This window comes from Anomaloglossus baeobatrachus, chromosome 4 (genome assembly GCF_048569485.1).
Source record: "Anomaloglossus baeobatrachus isolate aAnoBae1 chromosome 4, aAnoBae1.hap1, whole genome shotgun sequence".
Lineage (NCBI taxonomy): Eukaryota > Metazoa > Chordata > Amphibia > Anura > Aromobatidae > Anomaloglossus > Anomaloglossus baeobatrachus.
In genome coordinates, this window is record NC_134356.1 from 296,742,078 (window position 1) to 296,755,469 (window position 13,392).

Below are 13,392 nucleotides of genomic sequence, written 5' to 3' on the forward strand. Positions count from 1 at the left end.
ATGACATCGCAGGCCGATGCTGCGATGTCGAGTGCGATAGTCCCCGCCCCCGTCGCAGCAGCGATATGTGGTGATAGCTGGCGTAGCGAAAGTTATCGCTACGCCAGCTTCACACACATACTCACCTGCCGTGCGATGTCCCTGTGGCCGGCGACCCACCTCCTTGTTAAGGGGGCGGGTCATGCGGCGTCACTGCGACGTCACACGGTAGGCGGCCAATCAGAGCGGAGGGGCGGAGATGAGCAGGATGTAAACATCCTGCCCACCTCCTTCCTTCCGCATATCCTACGGAAGCCGCAGTGAGGCCGGTAGGAGATGTTCCTCGCTCCTGCGACTTCACACACAGCGATGTGTGCTGCCGCAGGAGCGAGGAACAACATCGGACCATTGCGTCAGCGTAATTATGGATTACGCCAACGCTGTACCGATGATACGATTACGACGCTTTTGCGCTCGTTAATCGTATCATCCAGGCTTTACACACTGCGATGTCGCATGCGATGCCGGATGTGCGTCACTTTCAATTTGACCCCACCGACATCGCACCTGCGATGTCGTAGTGTGTAAAGCCCGCCTTATTCTGGACTCTTTGTGAGTTGGTCGATCTCACTTTTATGCACTTCTAAAGAGATGGGCACTGCCAGATAATAGGTTAGAGAGAGTCCAAGGTGACTCCATCTGCCTCCATCTGCCTCATTATTGGGAATCTTCTATCAGGAGTTCCATATGAATCTTGTATTTCAGAGATTTACATGGAAACCCCTGTTTAAGAGCGCAGCACAGAGCGCAGGACAAATGTGAGCTGAGCCTTACTGCGAGGGAGGAAGAATTAACAAATTACCATCAGATCAAGAATTACTTTTATTTTTTACGCTGTTTACTGTGTTGTATAAGTGATGAGCTTTATTCTTCAGTTCTGTACAATTACAGTGATATCAGATTTATATGTGCGGTTTTTATGTTTGGCTACTATCACACACTAAAAAACGCGTTTTGGTTTTTTTTTTACACAAAAAAGTTTTTGTATCACCATATTTTGAGAGCTATAATCTTTCCCGACATGTAAGGGCTTGTTGTTTGCAGGACGAGTTGATGTTTTATTTGTGCCATTTTTGGGCACATAATATTTTTGATCACTTTTTATTCCATTTTTTTGGGACATAGAATAGACAAAACCCAGCATTTCAGCAATTGTTTTTTTTAAGTAGTTTTTTATGTGGTTTCCCTTATGGTAAAAGTGATAAGATATTTTTATTGTTCGGGTCAGTACATTTACAGTGATACCACATTTCTATATTTTTTTTATGTTTTGACACTTTTAAACAACAAAAACAATTTTATAGGAAAAGTTTGTTTTTGAATCGCTGTATTCTGAGAGCTATAACTTTTTAACTTTTCCACTGATGGAGCTGTGAAATGGCTTTTTTTATGGGACAATATGACTTTTTCAACAATACTACTTTTATATACATTCATCTTTTGATCACGTTGTATTCCATTTTTATTTTGTAGGTATGATGAAAAAGCATTGTTTCCTGCCACTTTATTTTTTTACGGTGTTCACTATAAGAGTACATATATAGTGGTACAGTTTTATAGTTCGGGTCCTTCCGGATGTGGCGTTACCAACTATATGTAAGTTTTATTATTCTGATCACTGGTCTTATGTATTGCAGTAGACATGTATTGCAATACATGAGCCCTTTCAGATCACACTGACAGATGTGCCTGGACCTAACAGCCCACAGTACATGGCAAACCAGGTGGTCATTGTTTGACCTCCGGGTGCCATGACAACCATCGGCTCCCCATGATTACGTCATGGAGTGGTCCATGGGGGAGAAAGAAGGAGCGTCATATTGATAAAATCACTGTTCTATCTGCTGCAGATCTAGCAGTTATCTGAATGATGACCTTTGTGTAACCCTGACCAGATCACTGATTGGCAGCTGTCTGCCCATGTACAGTGTATAAAACAAGCTGCCAATCAGTGGTGGTGGGGTTATACAAAACTCATGAATATGGAAGACTACCTGCAACACGTTTACTAGTCCTCTAGTGATAATCTCCTGTTGGTAAAACAATGATTTTATTAAAACTACAGCAAGAAGCCCAGTACATGACATATCGCAGGAATGAATGTCCTCTCTATATTGTACTGCTGTCAGATTGCATAGCCAATTCCTGGTGACACATTCCCTTTAAATACTTATTTTCTTTATGAGTAACAGTTCTGGGGCATATTTTATTATTGATTTGCTTTGTGTTATTCCTTCTGTTATTCTATGAAAAATATATAAGCAAAATGACTACTGTGTGGCATTCTGTAGGTGATGTACAGGTGGGACCCTCTGCAATTTAGCATTTATAAGCAGTGGATAGGTGATACATTCTTGAGGCAGTAATACCCATGTGAACACAGCATACAATAAATCTACATATTATCATTAATCTACATATTAATCCATCCAGATACCACTATGTATATGTAGAACCCGGGCAAGGGGTTGAATTACTCGTCACCGGGCTGGTGATGTCGGGTCAGGGGCATGTCACGGGTGGCCGTTTGCCTGGTTTCGTGACCCGAGGTGTACCATAAAAGGGAGGAGGATGGAGGATGGGATGATGGTGGGATGAGATGATGAGGATGTAGGAAGTTGTCTCGTGTCACCGCCTGCGGTATGCGGCCAGGGATTAGCTGCCTCTGCGGTCGCAGTCCTCTTGGGCAGATGGTGTCGCAGCTAAGGTAGTTCAGCTTCCTGCAGGCGAAGCTACGCCCTAGGGAGGACAATGAACAGTGCTAGCAATGAAGGACGAACACGGCAGTTGCAGTTCCAGGTCTTTACTCACTGTCCTTTGGTTGCCCCGGGGCACCGGTCTCTGCCGTGATGGGCTCTAGATGTGCGGTAGCCTGTAGTCCCTTCCCTCCTTGCGCTTTTAGTGTTGGATCCCTGTGGTCTGAAGCAACTTGGGGACCCTGATTCTTGTAATTCAGCTTCCGTCCCATGTGTAGGTGGTGCAGATCCGCTCTGTGGCCTGACTATAATCATGGCTCCGGACCCTATGTGCCGCTGTGCTCCAGGATAAGTGGTGGCCAGGGAGACATGGAATCCCTCTGTCCGGCAGACTCTGGAAGTCCACCTTGGAGTATTTTCCACGCTGGGGCTTTCCACCCTGCACAGCTTTGGTTCCGAGGGAGCAATGAAGCTCTCCCCTCAGCAACAGTTTTGTTCTCCTGTGTCCTACAGGAGCTACCGGTGAACCGCTCCTGTCCTGTTCCCTCCCGGAACTCAATTCATCTCCTGTGTGTATGGCTCCTACTCCCCCCTGGTGGCTACTCCTCCCCAGGGTCCCTGTCGCTAGTGGATGGATGACCCAGTGTTTGGTTAGCAACCTTAAGACCTGAGCCTAGCCCGGTCCCCAGTGGGGAGGGCAACCTTCCATGTATGATATGAAATGTGTGTGATACCTACACCGACCTCCTCCGGACCCGAGATAAGTACCGCACCTTAACCTTCGTCCGGCTAAATAGGTACAATTGTAACTATTCCCTTTTTAAATTGCAATAATTTTTTTTTTCGAAAAGCTGTAGGGGGCTGAAATTTTGTGACATCTCAGCAGTTTTGGTCCAGAATATATTGGCCAAATTTCAATAAAATATCTCCACCCCCTTCCGAGATAAGGGTCGAGAAATTTTGGCAAAATTATGCAGCCTGGCAAAGGTTAAGTGAGGTGCAGTACCCTGTGGTGACTGAAGCCTCAGGAGCGCCACATATACCCCCTGTATACTCCCTGTATTGTGTACCAGATACATGGTGGCTGTGTTGGATATAACATGTCAGTCCTATACGCCCCAGCTCCTTTATTTCACTGATTAGCATGAGTGTCAAGACTTGATCTACCACCTATCTAATATTGAAGACCTACCCTAAGGATATGCCATCAGTTTAGCAGTTCTAGTGAACACTTTTCATTTCACTTTAGAGACTTTAGATGTCTTTTCTGTAGTTTAAAACTATTTTTTAAAAAAGTGATATGGTGCTATCATATAAATGTGATTGTTCTTATTCCTCGGTGTTTCAGCTAGCAGCTAGTATAAGACGTCTGGAGTAATGATAAAAAGGAAAAAGCAAATTACCTAAATGTTTTTTTTTTCTTTCATATTTATTGCACTTGAACCAGTGCCATCAGGAACATCTATTTTATTCATTTGTGGTCAGTAGTTATGCCAAATCAACTTTAAAGGCTAAAGACACATCCTTTAAGGACATCATTCATTTTATAAGGCAGCATTGCAGCACAATGGTATTCGCATATGTGTGTAATATCACATATAATAGTGTTGCTTATTCTCTGGCTTTTCTTCAAGATGTTGTGAAATGTATTAAGGATTGCATTTTCATACAATCGAATTTCTGAATAGATGGAGATTTTTAAACCATGTCAGCTTTTTGCAAAACTCTGATCACGTTACAGTTTCTGAAAAACGTGTACTACAGTTACTAGATTACACCTTTCTGAGTTGTGTTTCTATAAAACTTAGTGGTTGTCTACTACTTTTAATTTGATGGCATATCCTTAGGATAGGTCATCAATGTCTGATTGGCCGGGGTCCGACAGTCGACACCCCGCCGATCAGCTGTTCTCAATGCTGGCGGTGGCAGGAACTGGCCGGAAATGCTCAGCTCCGGAGCTGCTCTGTCTTCTGGTAGTGTTCGCAAAAAAGTACTACACATCCGTCTAACTTTCAAATGAATAGAAAGCGGATGTGCAGTACCCAGCTGTAGCCGCATCCGTCTGGAGTTGCTCATTTTACAAGTTGTTTTTAACCCTAGAACGCATACCTGGGGCCTCGCAGGCCTGCTAGGTCATTTGTTTGCTATGGTAGATTGAATTGCTTGCGCGGTCTAGGGTTAAAAAAACAGCGGGCAGCTTCAGATTGGGAATTTTACTAAAGATATCTTATTAACAAATATGTTCTGAACTTTCCCTTATGCCAGGCTAAAGAGCCTGACCTTCCTGGTTGTGGTATCCTGGTATGCACCCTCCATGGTCCCGCTCACTTTGAAAACCTGAGAACTCGCGTTTTGAACAAAATCAGCACTGACACATGATTTCCCAAGCAGTTACTGTTTGGTAACATCACTGCAGAAGTTATCTATCTATACCTGCTCAATAAATAATGTGACAGGATTGGTTTAACTCAAAATGGGAGATCTTGGGTTTGTACTGTGAATGGGGATGTGGAAGGTTGTGAGATCCCATTCTGGATGCCTAGATCCAACAACCTGGTAGTTTGACGCTTTATATAGTGAAATTGTCTGTCTGTGGATGCCCATGTATTTCTTAAATAAATAGCGCCCCATAGACAGCTGGTAGGTACGATTGGCTTTAATTTTTCAGCGTTGACTCTACTGTGTCATATCGGTGCGTCTTCTAGTTCTAAGTCTTTCCTTGTATTCTCAGTGTGTTTCAATGGTTATAAGTGCATAACTGAGGTAGAGGTCTGTTAGGGATTAGAAGTGTTCTGTTCCAAAGTAATGTTTAGATAAAAATGAAGAAACGACCGAGTACCTTCACGCACCACTTATTACAGGTCATGTGTGGACAACAGCAGTTCTCTGGAGGACAGACACTAAACTAATGGAGATATAATGCCATACAAAGACCTGTAAAAAGGCAGCAGACAGAACCGGCAGTCGTTTTCTTGTTCTTATTTTCACTGAGACTGTTCATTCTCCAAATATTTTGAATATAAATTAGGCTCCAATATGACCCTTTCTTAGAGAAGGTGGATGTTAATACAACTTTCTGTTTTAGTTTGATTCGGAGGATGTCTGTTCTTTATCCTCGCCTTTGGCAAGGCTTGACATAACTATTTTGCTGTCTGGGTTGGAAATTAAATTGACACTTTTCATAGTACACATCTGTACCATATTGTCCTTTTTATGTGGACAAACTAGAAGTTCAGCTGTTTGTTGGCAACGGCATGTAACAAATAACCCCAAGTTGTTCATTACATTACATTGATGAATGTTCCGTCTTTAGCAATTCTGATAACAATAAATACGTTTTATGAATGTTGTAAGGTTTTCGCTGACCATCGCAGCAAACAGATCTAATGGCAGAAGTTAATAAATTGCCTGACGCAAACCAATAGAAGGCTACCAATGTCCCTTCATACAGCCCATTAATATTGTTTACAGCCTTTAGTCAGATATATTAAAATGTGGAAATTATCTCAATTCTCCTAGTTAAACAAATATACAAATGAATAAAATAAAGTCATCTTTGTCTAGACATACACTTAGGCCAGTTCTGTAGGAAAGAAATCAAATTTTTGAGAATAGAAGAAAAACAGTATACAGATTCAACATTGTTGATGTTATTCACTCATAGATCTATCTGTGCCAGTGATAACCATTATACCAGCATCATACACCAGTGCACTGGTATAGGAATTTACTGAAACGTCTCATCAGTTCCTAAAATTTACCCTGGTATACAGAAATGAAAATATACTTGGCGACCTTTGGGAAGTTACTCTACTTGACATGAAACTCTAACTTCTAACTTGCACAATGGGGGGAATTTATTTTGAAGGGGTTTTTTTTTACCAGAATTGTGTAAAATCTTGGCAAATGCATGTTTTACTAAAAAAAAGTGACTTTTTTTACATTTTCCATTCTCAACACTTCTGCTGCAACAGAAATTGGCGTACGTTTCTGAATCTGGCCAGCTTCAGTTGTACTCTGCTCCAATGTTACTGCAAAAGTAAAACTACCTCTGTTTGCAGCATTGTAGAGTTCACAGTTCTGGCCAGCAGCACAATCATACCACTGGTTTGGTCAGTCAGTCAGGAGTGGTTTGCCCCCTGAAAAGAAGCACAACCTGACCACCAATCTGATCAGTCAGTCAGGAGCACTGACCAGAAAATTAACCACGCCACTGGTTTAATTGGTCAGTCAGGAGCAGTGCACCCCCTGACCAGAAAATTAACCACGCCACTGGTTTGATTGGTCAGTCAGGAACAGTGCACCCCCTGGCCAGAAGCACAACCATACCATTGGTCTGATCAGTCAGTCAGGAGTGGTTCACTACCTGGCCAGAAACACAACCATGTTACTGGTCTGATCAGTCAGGAGCAGTGCAATCCCTGGCCAGAAGCACAACCATGCCACTGGTCTGACCAGTCAATAAGGAGGAGTGCACACACTGGCAAGCAGCACTTCCATGCTACTGGTCTGATCGGTCATTGAGGAGAAGTGCACCCTCTGGCAAGCAGCCCAACCATGTCACTGGTCTGATCGGTTAGTCAGGAGCAGTGCACCCCCTGGCCAGAATCACAATCATGCCACTAGTCTGATCTGTCAGTCAGGAGCGCTGTGCCCCCTTGCAAGCAGCACAACCATGCCATTGGTCTGATCAATCAGTCAGGAGCAGTGCAATCCTTGGCCAGAAGCACAACCATGCCACTGGTCTGACCGGTCAATGAGGAGCAGTGCACATACTGGCAAGCAGCATTACCATGATACTGGTCTGATCGGTCAATGAGGAGATGTGCACCCTCTGGATAGCAGCCCAACCAAGCCACTGGCCTGATCGATCAGTCAGGAGCGGTGCCCCCCTGGCCAGAAACATAACCATGCCACTAGTTTGATCGGTCTGTCGGGAGCGGTGCAGCCCCTGGCCAAAAACACATCCATGTGACTATTCTGATCAGTCAATTAGGATCGGAGCGCTCCGTGGCAAGCAGCAAGATGGGAGGCTAGGGAGTGGTGCACTCCTGAAAACAAGCTGATATAACACCTTTAAAACTAAAATACTAGTCTTAATCAATTCCCTTAAATTTTTCCCCTGCTGCACAGGTGTCTGGCAGGAAATCAGTAGATTTGGGAAGAGATGCATGGTATGTCTCAGATCACCGAATAACTCAGACGAGTGCTATTCACTGTTTTATCAGCTAGCTGTCAGACCAATGATACTCAATGGGGCGGTGCTGATCAACATTTTTTTCTTGTAACAATTCGGCATAAGAAAAATAATTGCAGCATGCTGCAATTTAACTCACAAATCGGATGAGATTTGCCCATTCAAGTCTATGAATGCGTGAAATCATCGAACTGTACTCTGATGATATCTTAGTGCAGTCCGATTTCCACAAGTCACAGAATAGAGAATATGGAAAAACTTTGTATTCCAGCTTCTCCTCACAGTGTGCTACAATTCTCGTATCCGAATAAATTGGATCCCACTATGCTGACACTCAGAGTGGTATTAACGGAAGCGACGTGATTCTGTTGGATGAGAGAAGCTGCGGTCGTGTGACCCTGGCCTTACGCTGGATTTTGTGCAATAAAACTCTACTCTTTGATTATGCTATATAACACAAAAAATCTGAGAAATACACCCCTTAAAAGATACATTATTTAATAAAACATGTAACTATAACCTAGGGCCTGTTTTGCTTAAAGATTTGGATATAAATTGAAAAGAAAAGTAGTTGCAAAATGTCTTAGGCTAGTTTCACACTTGCGTTGGACGGGATGTGTAGCATTGCGTTGTGTGACGGATGCAACGGATGCGTTGCATATAGTGGCACAACGGATGCTACGGATCGTGCAAAATAACGCAATCCGTTATAGGTTTTTTTTTCCTTGACTTTACACATCTGGGCATGCGCAGTTGTGTAAAGACGGATGCGTTAACGGAATCCGTCAAATGACGGATTCTAACGGAATCCGCCACCATAGGCGTCCATTATAAAAACAACGGACGCCGACGGAATCCTGCAGGTTGCATTTTTTTGACACTCCGCCAAGTGCAGAAAAATGCTACATGCAGCATTCTATCCGCCCGACAGTCACTGACGGTCAGCGTCAAAACAACTGATGCGCCGCGGGGCGGATACAATGCAAGACCATCCGTTGCTATCCGTAGCTAATAGAAGTCTATGAGGAATATAACGGTTTCCTGCAACGGTTACCGTAATTCCTCAAGGCTGCGGATAGCAACGGAAGCCATCCAACGCAAGTGTGAAAGTATCCTTACTGTCAAATAAACTATTCTATTCTGGTAATGTAAATGCATTGCTACTAATCAAGTGAATGGAATGATTTAGTTTCTTTCTTCTTTTACTACAGAAATAAGGAATGGAAATCTGAAAGCCATTTTGGGACTGTTTTTCAGTCTGTCACGTTTCAAGCAGCAGCAGCACCAGCAGCAGCAGTATTACCAGTCACTGGTGGAGCTCCAGCAGCAGGTGACACATTCCCCTCCACCTGCCGAAGGCGGTCAGCTCAGAACGCAGCAAGATATGCAGTCTAGGTAAGACCTGATGGGCTCCCCAAATAGATTAGCATGGGCTGATGCTATTGAACTTCATGTAGGAAAATGAACTATTGGTACAATGAGAACAAATTGGGTGTTAGTGTGTATATATTCAACATTTCATGGGTTACTGAAAGCAAAGATGTAAAACACTTGTACCAGAAGGCAAAAAGTTACAAGGTAGATATACTAGTTATATGCAATGTAGATTACTGAGTGCATGCAGAAACTTCAGGATGTACAGTGCCTTGCAAAAGTATTCACACCCCCCCCCCTTTGGCATATTTCATGTTATGCTACTGCATAACGTTCAATTTCACTGTTTTCCTTTGGAGAGTTTGCATCAGTTTATCTCAAGAACATGCCTACTACTGTGAGCTTTTGTTTTTCATTTTATTGTGAAGCAAACAATAGGATGAAATGACTTAAAACTTCAGTGTGCCTAACTATTCACCTCTCTTAAGTCAGTACTTTGTAACACCTCCTTTTGTGGCAATTACATCTGCAAGTCACTTTGGATAAGTCTCTATGAGCTTTTCTCATTTTTCCACTGGTATTTTTTAACGTTCCTCAAGGAAAAAAACGCTCCATAGTTTCCTCTGGTGAATAGCAATTTTCTCAATTGGACTAAGGACTGGGCTGCGACTAGTAAATACATTTACACATTTCCCCTTAAACCACTCAAATGTTGCTTTGGCAGTATGCTTTGGATCATTGTCATGTTGGAAGGTGAACCTCCATCTCAGTCTCAAATCAGACCATTTTCCCTATCCCTGCTACCAAAAATCATCCCTACAGCATGATGCTGCCACCACTATGTTTCACTGTGAGGATGGTTTTCTTAGAGTGATCAGCTGTGTTCATTTGGCAACAGACATAGTGCTTACCTTAGTGGCCGAAAAGTTCAACTTTCGTCTCATCTGACCAAAGCACCTTCATCCATATATTTGGGGAGGAGGGAAGTCTTTGGGTGTAATCAAAATGATCCTTCCAATCTTTGGCTGTAAGTAAAGGCTTTTTTATGACCAGTCTTCCATAAAGGCTAGCTCTATGGAGTGTACTGCTTATTTGTGGTCATATGGACAGATACTCCAGTCTCTGCTTGGGAACTCTGCAGCTCGTTCAGGGTTACCTTTGGTCTCTGTGCTGCCTCTCTGATTAATACCCTCCTTGCTTGGGCTGGGAGTTTTGGTGAGCAGCCCTTTCTTGACAGGTTTGTTGGGGTACCATGTTCTTTCCATTTGATGATAATGGGTTTGATGGTGCTCTGGGGAATAATCAGAGATTGGGATATTATTTTTAGAAGCCAACCCTGACTTGTACTTCTCTACAACTTTGTTTCTGACTTGTTTGGAGATCTCCTTGATCTTCATGGTTTTGTTTGGTTAGTGGTGCCTCTTGCTTAATGGTGTCGCAGCTTCCGTGGCCTTTCAGAAAAAATGTATATACTGAGAAACTATGTGACAGATTGAACATGTGGACTTCATTTCACTAAGCAAGTGACTTATGAAGGTAATTGCTTGCAACAGAAATTTTTAGGGGCTTCATAGCAAAAGGGGTGAATACATATGAATACATATGCACATGGAAATTTTTATTTTATTCCATAAATTTAATTTTTGTCTATATTTCTTTCACTTCACTTCCCCAACTTAGACTACTTAGTGCTGATGCATCACACACAAATCGGATTACAAAAAAATTGAAACATAGGTTGTAATGTAACAAAATAGGTAAAAAGCCAAGGGGGCGAATACTTTCACAAGGCACTGTAGCACTTTTCTGAATTGTCACGTCTAGAATGCACATCATATAGATATAGTGACAATGGTTAAGTATGTTTACTAAAAACTGAAAGAGCTGATATAATACATAAAGAAATCATAAAATCACGCTTTTCCTAGCAAACTTACATGAGTTTACAGGGATATATTACTGATGACCTATGCTTAAAATTGACATTACATGATCTATGTTAGAGCATATTCTCACATTACGTTTTTACTGTGTTTTTTCCATATGTATTTTTACCTCGGAAAAAAAGAACGTTTTACAGTACTGGCAAAGTGAATGGGATTTCTGAAATCTCATGCACACGCTGCTTATTTTTTCCTTGAAAATTTGAACCATCAAATCAATTTTTTTCAAATCTGCAGCATATCAATTCTTTCAGCATTTTTGCAATATTGTTTGCTCATTTCAATGAATGGGGAAAAAATGCAAATAAAATGCATCAATAATGTGCATATTTTAAGCTGCATTTTCTTGCCAATTCTCTAGATTTTGCAGCATAAAAATGTGCTGCAAATGCTAAACATGTGCACATACTCTAAAGCCCACTTTACACGCTGCTAAAAGGAATACGGGAACAGAATGCTTTAATGCTTCAAGATATTTATTTGTGCATAAGTCAAAAAAAGGTTCTGGACCAATCCAACGTTTCGACCGTACACTCGGTCTTTCTCGAGGATAGGTTATCTATGGGGAAATTGTGGTAAATGACTGGTTGTCGTCAATTGGATAATAGAGTGGGCTAGCAAAATTGGAGAACCTTATGCACTGTTGCAGGAACTAATGGATAAGGCGGTCCGCTTTTGTAGCTGGAATAATTGTATTAGTACTGTAACAACATGAGTTGATCTTGTGCGTTATATGATCACAGTAGACACCGCTTTATGCAGCTCAGAAGGAGTACATATTCTTGTATATTGCACAGATACAGGAAATTCTGGATCAACTTACATGGCTGGTCCACACCCTGAACCACCACTGAAGAGAGATTCTTATAGCCTGTTGCTCACTCCAGCGTTACCAGTATATAGCACCTTAGAAGCATATGCCCTCATAGGGGATCCCTGTGGAGCTTGTATGAGAAACTTACCTTTTAACCAACAACCTATTTTTGACTGGCATTCAACTTCCATATAGTTTCACCAGTCCAGCATAGAAACACTCCTGTGATATGAAACATTCTTTTGAGTCATACAAACAGATCACATAATCCATTATAATGACGGACAACATGTAAGTTGATCCAGAATTTCCTGTATCTGTGCAATATACAAGAATATGTACTCCTTCTGAGCTGCATAAAGCGGTGTCTACTGTGATCATATAACGCACAAGATCAACTCATGTTGTTACAGTACTAATACAATTATTCCAGCTACAAAAGCGGACCACCATATCCATTAGTTCCTGCAACAGTGCATAAGATTCTCCAATTTTGCTAGCCCACTCTATTATCCAATTGACGACGACCAGTCATTTACCACAATTTCCCCATAGATAACCTATCCTCGAGAAAGACTGAGTGTCCGGTCGAAACGTTGGATTGGTCCAGAACCTTTTTTTGACTTATGCACAAATAAATATCTTAAAGCATTAAAGCATTATGTTCCCGTATTCCTTTTATTAGTGTGCCGGAGCTATCTCTATTTTGTATGGACCTTTTTTGTCCGTGCACCTTTAAGTTTATATCACAGTGAGCCAGGTATAACTCAAATAAACTTTACACGCTGCGACATCGCTAGCGATCGCACCCGCCCCCGTTGTGTGTGCGTCACGGGAAATCGCTGCCCGTGGCGAACCATATCGGTAGTACGCGTCACACGCACATACCTTCCTAACGACGTCGCTGAGACCGCTGAACAAACTCTTTTTTAAGGGGGAGGTTCGTGCGGCGTCATAGCGACGTCACACAGCGGGCCACCAATAGAAGCGGAGGGGCGGAGAGCAGCCGCATTATCGTCACTCCCACCTCGTTGCCGAAGGATGCAGGAAAGCTGTTGTTCGTCGCTCCCGGGGTGTCACACATAGCGATGTTTGCTGCCTCAGGAACGACAAACAACCTGCGTTCTAAAAGATCAATTATTTTTTGAAAATGAACGAGGTGTCAACAATTAATGATTTATCCCTTATTTCGGAACGTTAGCGGTCGCTCGTAGGTGTCACACGCAACGACGTCGCTAACAAGGGCAGATGTGCATCACGAATTCCGTGACCCCAGTGATATCTCGTTAGCGATGTCGTTGTGTGTAATGGGGCCTTTACTGTGCCTGC

At 42.5% G+C, this 13,392-nt stretch overlaps 1 protein-coding gene across 10 annotated transcripts in view; it reads left to right on the forward strand.

Annotated features, from left to right (window-relative positions):
• NAV3 (neuron navigator 3) overlaps nucleotides 1-13,392 on the forward strand; it is a 1,060,193-nt gene that overhangs the window by 777,451 nt on the left and 269,350 nt on the right. For all 10 annotated transcript variants that reach the window (XM_075344930.1, XM_075344922.1, XM_075344924.1 and 7 more), the window contains one exon: nucleotides 9,144-9,327. In XM_075344930.1, the coding sequence (XP_075201045.1) occupies nucleotides 9,144-9,327 (184 nt within the window). The remainder of the gene's footprint in view (nucleotides 1-9,143; nucleotides 9,328-13,392) is intronic.